Source organism: Poecilia mexicana, unplaced genomic scaffold (assembly GCF_051168715.1).
Source record: "Poecilia mexicana isolate PSO_F unplaced genomic scaffold, ASM5116871v1 scaffold_2, whole genome shotgun sequence".
Taxonomy (NCBI): Eukaryota; Metazoa; Chordata; class Actinopteri; order Cyprinodontiformes; family Poeciliidae; genus Poecilia; species Poecilia mexicana.
Window position 1 is genome coordinate 25,434,920 of NW_028263371.1, and position 7,180 is coordinate 25,442,099.

Consider the following 7,180-nt stretch of genomic DNA (forward strand, 5'->3'; position numbering starts at 1 on the left):
TGCTGTCCTACCTGCGTCAAGCTTTTCGCTGGAAAACACGTCTGATGTTGCTACAAATGAGAAGGTGCGAAGAATTTGCTAAGAGCTCAAATTATTTGATAAACGGAAAGACATAGAAAGTACCATAGCAATGAAAAGATTGGCCCAGTCAAAGTCCATGATGAGAAAAATCATGATGGAAGGGTGACAATAACTTTTTGTACTTAAGTACATTCTTTAAAGACAGTTCAACGTGTACTTTTACTAGAATATCTTCTACTTGGAGGACATTAAATGTTGAAAGTTGACGCTTTGCATCAAAATAGTAATTTATTTTTGATTAGAAAATAAACATTTAACATCAAACTGGAATGAAAACAAACAATATAGGACAGATAATTAGACACAGGAAGTTTAACGTAAACAAACATAAAGGACCCTGGTGATTCAGTGTGCGATCAAAAAGCTAATTAATGCTTTCCGGTTGTTACGGTACAATCTGAATGTTTATGACATGTAGTTGAAAAGAACCATTTTATTCTCCATTCTTATCATTCAGCCTTTTTAAGCCCCTAAGTTTTATTTTCCCAGTGTGTGATAAGGCTGTAAATCAAACAGATTACTTCACAAACCCTTAGCTGAAATACTGAGTGTTGAAAGCTACGACCCGATGAAAAATGGTTCCATAAAATACAATTAGAAAATATTTAAGGCATCTCAGTCATCAGACCTTAGCATTACCAACCAAACAAGGCCCAAAACCCACAACCAAGAATAAAACATTTTCACAGTATTCCACTGCAAAAAAATGAATCTTACCAAGTATTTTTGGTCCAGTTTTTAGTGCAAATATCTTAATATACATGAAATAAGATAAAACTAACTTATAATCTTTCTGCAAGATATAGGAGTTTGTTTTAAATCAACAGTTAATATTGATGAAAAAGTTCTATTGCCATTGGCAGATAAATTCACTTATAACAAGATATTTTCCTGCTTTATGAGTAAAATCTGCCAGTGGCACCAGAACTTTTTAATCAATATTAATGAATTATTGAGTTAAAACAAGCTCTTATATTTTTCTGAAAGGTTATAAGTTAGCTTTGTTTTATTTCAAGAGTAGTAAGATATTTGCAATAAAAACTCAACCAAAAATACTTGGTATGTTTTTGTATTTTTGCAGTGTGCAAATTCGATGCAAGGCACAGTGAACTGTACCGATAATTCCAAGATTATTGTCATTTAAAGTTCTTCTTCATCATCGCTGCTGCTGTAACAAGAGGCGAAGCTCGTCGATCCCCGAAGCAGTAGCTTGCGCCTCTGTCAGGATTCCTCTCCGGCTTCCTGGTTGGTCACATGATGGTATCCCCTGTTGCTATTGGACTCCTTGTGTCGGCAAATGACTCCGAGGAGCACGGCGATGAGGGCGAGGAGCAGGCAGCCGGACAAGGCCAAGCCGATGATCACTTCTTTAAATTGGAAACAAGAAAGAAGAGAAAAGAAGTCAGGACCCAACAGAAGCTCATCGTCGGTGTTGACGGTGGCGGCGAGCGGGAATCTCACGTCTGTCTCTCCCCTTTGACGGCACCTGACACTCCTTGTCCCTGTCGTCTGAGATGAACGGCTTTGTGATCCTCACAAAGTCCTCTAGAGGGCAGACATGAGCACAACCTGGCAGCTGGACTGGGTACGGCTCCACGCTGGTGTCGTTGCGGTAAAACATCGACACGGACGCAGATCTAAATGGACACAGGAAATCAGTGCAAATAATCTCCTATTTGATGACATATAATCTCAAAAATAAAATACCAACCCATTGTCTTCCCTGTACAGTTCAATTATGTGGCAGGAGGCGTAAGGCGCCTGCTTCCCGTTGAACACATTCAAGCTGGCCTGAAGAGCAACTACAGTTGTGTCATGCTGTGAAGCAACCAGAAAAAACAACTTCAATCAATCAAGCTCATTTGTATTTCATGTCAGGCAGTTCAAAGAGATTTACATCGTAAAAATACAAAAATAAAAACATCAAACAGTCACCAACTGGGAATCTGGAAACTAACATGACATTTTGTTAAGAGCCATCATCAAAAACATCAAATATGTTGGTCAGTGTTGCTGTGATTATTGGTTGAAAGCAACTCTAAACAGGCGGGTCTTTTCAGAAATCAGTGTTTCAACTGTTTTGCAGTTTTATGGAAGTTTGTTCCAGATGTATAGTGTATAGAAGCTGAATGCTTTAACTTCAGAGTTAAAAACCTAAATCGGTGTGAATCATCAGTATCTCACCGCTGAGAGCATCATCAGTTTTAACTGTCGTTGTGGGTGTGGGGCGGCCATCTTGGTGAGGTTCTTCACAATCTCCCCCAGCAGGAGGCCTGGAAGAGAGACAGCAGCTCTCATTTTTCCATCAAGAGTGGAAACATGTTTTTATATGTTTGTGGAAAAATCCTCCACAGATCTGAAAACGTTCGTACCTCCCTGCAGGCGACTCTTCTCTTGCTGTTTGTAAACCCCGAATAGGAGCTGCAGACATTCAGCATTAATAACCATGTTAACCTTCTTCAATATCATCAGAAATCTCAAAGAAAAGCCGAGATGTTGCTGCGACTTCTACCTGAAATCCAAAGTCTTTCAGAAACCTGAGCTTCTCCATGACGTCGGGAGTCACCCAGTCTGGAGCGGACATGTTGTGTCGGGACTGAGGACGTAAAGCAAACACACACAGTGATTAATAAATATAAAACCGAGACGCCCTGAAGAGGCCAAGCAGGTTTGAGTGACTTTCTTTGTGTAGGTTTTGTTCAGACTGTCATGTTTTTGTATTGGTTGGAATAATTGCTAAAGGTGAAATAATTTCACCCCAAAAAATTACAGGTCATTTTTTTTCACTTCATGAAAAAAAATGACTCTACCTTTAGGGGGGTAGAGGCCTACGCAAAAGAGAGACACGCTAAAGGTTAAGAATAACTTCATGAAAGAAGAAAGACAGGATCCAGTTGTTCAGACCTGCAAGGTTGGCTTCAGCACTCACTTCACTTCATGAAAAAAAATAAATAAATAAATGAACCAAATTCAAAATAAAGGACATTTAAGGTGAATAATTTGCTTATTTTTCAACAATTTTCCATACCATAATGTATCCATGGCCATTTTTGACAACTGACAGCATATTTTACCCTAATATGCTGTTTTGCATAATATATTTATAAATAAAAGTCACATTTCTTTCTGTAATTTCTGATTCTGTAACCCAGGGGTGGCCAAGTCCAGTCCTCGAGAGCTACCATCTTGCAACTTTCAGATGCATCCCTGCTTCAACACACCTGAATCAAATGAATGGCTTGTTATCAGGCCTCTGTAGTGCTGATCCCGGTGTGTTGGAGTAAGGATACTTCTAAAACTTGCAGGATGGTGGCTCTCGAGGACTGGACTTGGCCACCCCTGCTGTAACCAATAAAAAAAAGCTTAAAAATGCTTGATTTTAAATGTTGGTTTTACTGTTTTTGTGTGTGTGTTGAGATTTTTACCTCACAGAATAGTGTGTCGTACACACTCCACACTGATTCCACATTCGCTGCCTTCAGTCCCGTTTTATTTTTTACCATCTCTATAAAGTCCTAAAGAATTAGGGAGAAATTATTACTTTCCTCAGAAATTAATCCATTGTTTTTAATAGTGTAAAGAGGAGAAATGATGTACCCGGTATTTTGTTGTGACATTGATAAATTCTGCTGTGTTTTCAGTCTCATTCATCAGCTGTTCGTAGCGAGGACAGTCGTTCAAAGGAAATGAGAGCAGCTGAACAGAAAAATAAAAACACAAAATCAGGAATCTGCTGTTTCAGCCGGAGCATCGGATAAACCCCAAACACCAACCTTTTCTTCGATTTGCGGTACCGTGTGGACCGGTATGGGCTGCCACTTTAAACTGGGTTGAAATATCTGCTGACCTTTAGGGGGGTAGAGGCCTACGCAAAAGAGAGACACGCTAAAGGTTAAGAATTACTTCATGAAAGAAGAAAGACAGGATCCAGTTGTTCAGACCTGCAAGGTTGGCTTCAGCACTCATCAGGGTGCGATCAACGTCTGTACTGCGAACTAAAATCTGGGGGAAGATGAGAAAACGTGTTCAGGTGTTTGCTAATTCTCAAGTGAGCGAGAATAAAGGTGGTGTTTCCACGTCTCACCTCGTGGCGGATGTAGGATTCATTGAGGAAGTCTTTGTACCGCATCCGCAGATACTGACCCAGCTCATACTGCTGCCTCATCCCGACCTTTTAACACAAACCAGACATTAAGAACCATCAGAAATCTAATCAATATACTCATTTTAACTGTAGTTCCAGAATCAGTAACTGGTTACATTTACTCACATTTACTTGAGGAACTATTCGAAAAAAGAAAATACTTTTTGGAGTATTTTTACTATTTTCACTTTTCACTTTTACTTGAGTAAAACTGATTCTCTACCCACAGTGAGTAACTTTGCTGAATGAAGAACAAGCTTGTTATAACCTGCAGTTTTTCCTCAAAGTTTCATAAACTTTATACTGAAAGAATTTGATCAGGATATTTTTTTTTTTGTTATTCATTTGAATTATCTTCATTTTGATCCATAAAATACCCCAAAGTTCCACCAAATTTACATTTTGGTCCATTTGATGATGTAATTTTTAAATATTAAATGATAGATGTTTTGATCAGGTACTCAGTACATGAGTTATCTTTTTACCAAATATTGGCTACTTTTTACTTTTGTAAAAATATTTTGAAGTAGTGCTACTCTTACTTGAGTACAGATTTTGGGTACGTTATCCATCTCTGGTTGCAGAGAGAGCAAAACTTAAAGCTACTTTACCTGTGATAGCTGTCCAAAGCCCTGAGGCCAGGCGCTTTCTTGGTGAGGGTCAGTAGGAAAGGCTTTCACCGGTGACCTGTCACCATGTCGAAACAACTGGAGGAAGGAGGAGAGGAAATAGGTCAGGCAACATGTAGACAGAAATAACAGGTATCATAGATCCATCATGGGATATATCTAAACAGGTAATTTCTGCTGATTTTAATTATTATGGCTCAAAGTTTTACGCTGTTTGGATTCAAATTAACCAAAATAAACACTTGTGGATCCAAACCAAAGAGCTAAAGTGAAAGACGTCCAAACTGAAAATGCAGAGTCATCAAAATCATCACCTTTGTTCCACTTTTATCTGTGTCAGTAATGGCTTTACTAAAGTCAGCTGACTGCAGGAACTCCCAAGTATCTGCCAAAAGTTTGTATATCATTCAACAGCTTTACAACCATATTCTTTAAAACCAGTTTGCACAGGCCAAACAACCCTCCAAAAAGTAACATTTCCATTACAAACCAAGGGTTTTGTAATCATATCTCACTCTCCTTGCAGGCTCAATAGTCCAGTACTGGACTATTGAAAGTTAAAGTATTTTCTTTGACTTGGTATCACCACAACAGAGCTGACACTTCAAATAACATGGTTTCACTACTCAATTCTCAAACCACCACAGGGAAGTGCGGCTTGCCGGTTCGTCCCACATGAGATGACACCCCAAACCGATGCATCCATAACAGCCAAAAAAAGACAAACCAGGTGTGCAAACTCTATTTGTAGGCTGGATTATCCCCTTCTAGAGTCTTAATCTAATTTGCTTCAGGTTTCACTGGAAACCTCTGAAACTAGGTGACAGTTTCTAAGAATGTATATGGCCTTTTGACCTTGATAAGCAAAATTAGCAACACCTGTAATATATATATATTTATGGGGAAAAATAGCATGTATTCATATTCTGTATAAATCTTCCCATCAACTCTGACATCCTCAATGAGGATGCATCTTTGCACAGTAAAACGTGACTAATCTCAAAGGAATTTCAGTCTGTTTTGTTAGGAAAATAAGGCAAAGTAGATAAGAATTGATTTGAATAGTTAACTGTATTCAGTTACCTTACATGCTACATTATTTTTTGTGAATATGTTAAAAACAGAAGTGAAGGGTGGCAGACTATTAAAAAACAGGAAGTGACTTTACATTTAACAAAGGGAAGAAAAACATAATGCCAGCCAATAGCCGTTCAATAACTTCTGTCTTCCTGATTACATTGTGTTAGCTGAGCAGACTGTTCATATTACTTTAGGTCTCTTCAAAGGCATCTCACATTGTTCCAAATATGTTAGCCTGAAATAAACACTACCGCTATTTAAAAGTCAATAAAGCACATGATATCTTATTATGTAGTGCAGCTTTAGAGAGGCTTAATGTTAGCTAGCCCTATAAACCAAAATCTATGACATTATTAAAATCAACATAATCTACAATGGTTTATTTTCGAGCCGAATTAATAAGAGTAAATCAGACATTTAACAACATTTAAAAAGTTGCATAATTAACCAAGCATGTTGACATACGCGTAAATGAAAACAATATTTAACACATTTGGAAGGCAATTCTGTAGTGTTCAGCCATATCGGTGCAGGTATAAACAGTTTCCGTAGCGTCATAACAAACATTACCAACACTCACCACTGTAGCATAAATTAGCTGTCTCTCAGCAAAAACTTGTCCACATGCAGAGGCCAAAGAGACGAGAAAGAGAGCCGACGTTGACACCATGTTTCCTCCGCTGATGGTTCGGCTCTGATACCGCCGCGCAGTGTTGGTTGACGGTTTTCTTTCCCTACTCCGACGCGGAGAAAGGTAAACTAGCCGTTACTAGCATCTACTTCGGAAAAAAAACCGGAAATGACAGTAAAAACTAAAACATGTCACGTGAATAAATGGTAATTAAAAATCGTTTAACAAAATGCTTAATTAGCCAAATTATCAGCTACATGAAGGATTTCAACGAACATTTTAAGATCTTGCCCGATGAAAGATAATTATACTTTGCTTATCACCACTTACGTTTTGAAAAGAAACAAACCGGAAGTGTCTTATTTGTCTTCCGCTTTCCTTTCCACATTAAGAGTTTGACAAGTGTGTTGGAGGTAAATCTGTCTCAGTATATAATAGAAATATTATTTAATTTTATATTTACGAATTTAATATTATTTGGCAATTTAATAATAATTATTATTAATATAACATTTATAAAATTTAATGTTATTCAATCTCCCGATTATCAGACATTAAAAGTGTCTGAAAACCCCAGCAACTAGCAAGAATATTTCACGGTCTCTTTATTTATTT

General features: G+C 37.9%; 1 protein-coding gene across 2 annotated transcripts; it reads right to left on the bottom strand.

Annotated features, from left to right (window-relative positions):
- Window positions 1-290: 290 nt before the first annotated feature.
- Window positions 291-6,906, bottom strand: LOC106930688 (lysosomal acid phosphatase). Of its 2 annotated transcripts, none has more exons than XM_088013294.1 (13): window positions 6,515-6,906; window positions 4,837-4,932; window positions 4,166-4,252; window positions 4,023-4,083; window positions 3,855-3,946; window positions 3,679-3,777; window positions 3,507-3,596; window positions 2,594-2,677; window positions 2,454-2,502; window positions 2,266-2,354; window positions 1,793-1,899; window positions 1,543-1,718; window positions 291-1,445 (listed from the first exon to the last, which is right to left on the bottom strand). In XM_088013294.1, exons 1-13 carry the CDS (start codon window positions 6,602-6,604, stop codon window positions 1,303-1,305), a joined length of 1,263 nt encoding a protein of 420 aa, XP_087869420.1. In that variant the 5' UTR covers window positions 6,605-6,906; the 3' UTR covers window positions 291-1,302. The 2 variants fall into 2 exon arrangements, with proteins under 2 accessions (XP_087869420.1, XP_014863878.2); XM_015008392.2 differs by having other exon boundaries at window positions 291-1,448; window positions 6,515-6,904.
- Window positions 6,907-7,180: the final 274 nt, after the last annotated feature.

Coding starts and splice junctions, on each gene's coding strand:
- LOC106930688 (XM_015008392.2), bottom strand. CDS start 6,604: ATGGTGTCAACGTCGGCTCTCTTTCTCGTCTCTTTGGCCTCTGCATGT. Junction 2,503..2,593: donor TGAAAGACTTTGGATTTCAG/GTAGAAGTCGCA, acceptor GAATGTCTGCAG/CTCCTATTCGGGGTTTACAA. Junction 1,900..2,265: donor AACTGATGATGCTCTCAGCG/GTGAGATACTGA, acceptor GTTGCTTCACAG/CATGACACAACTGTAGTTGC.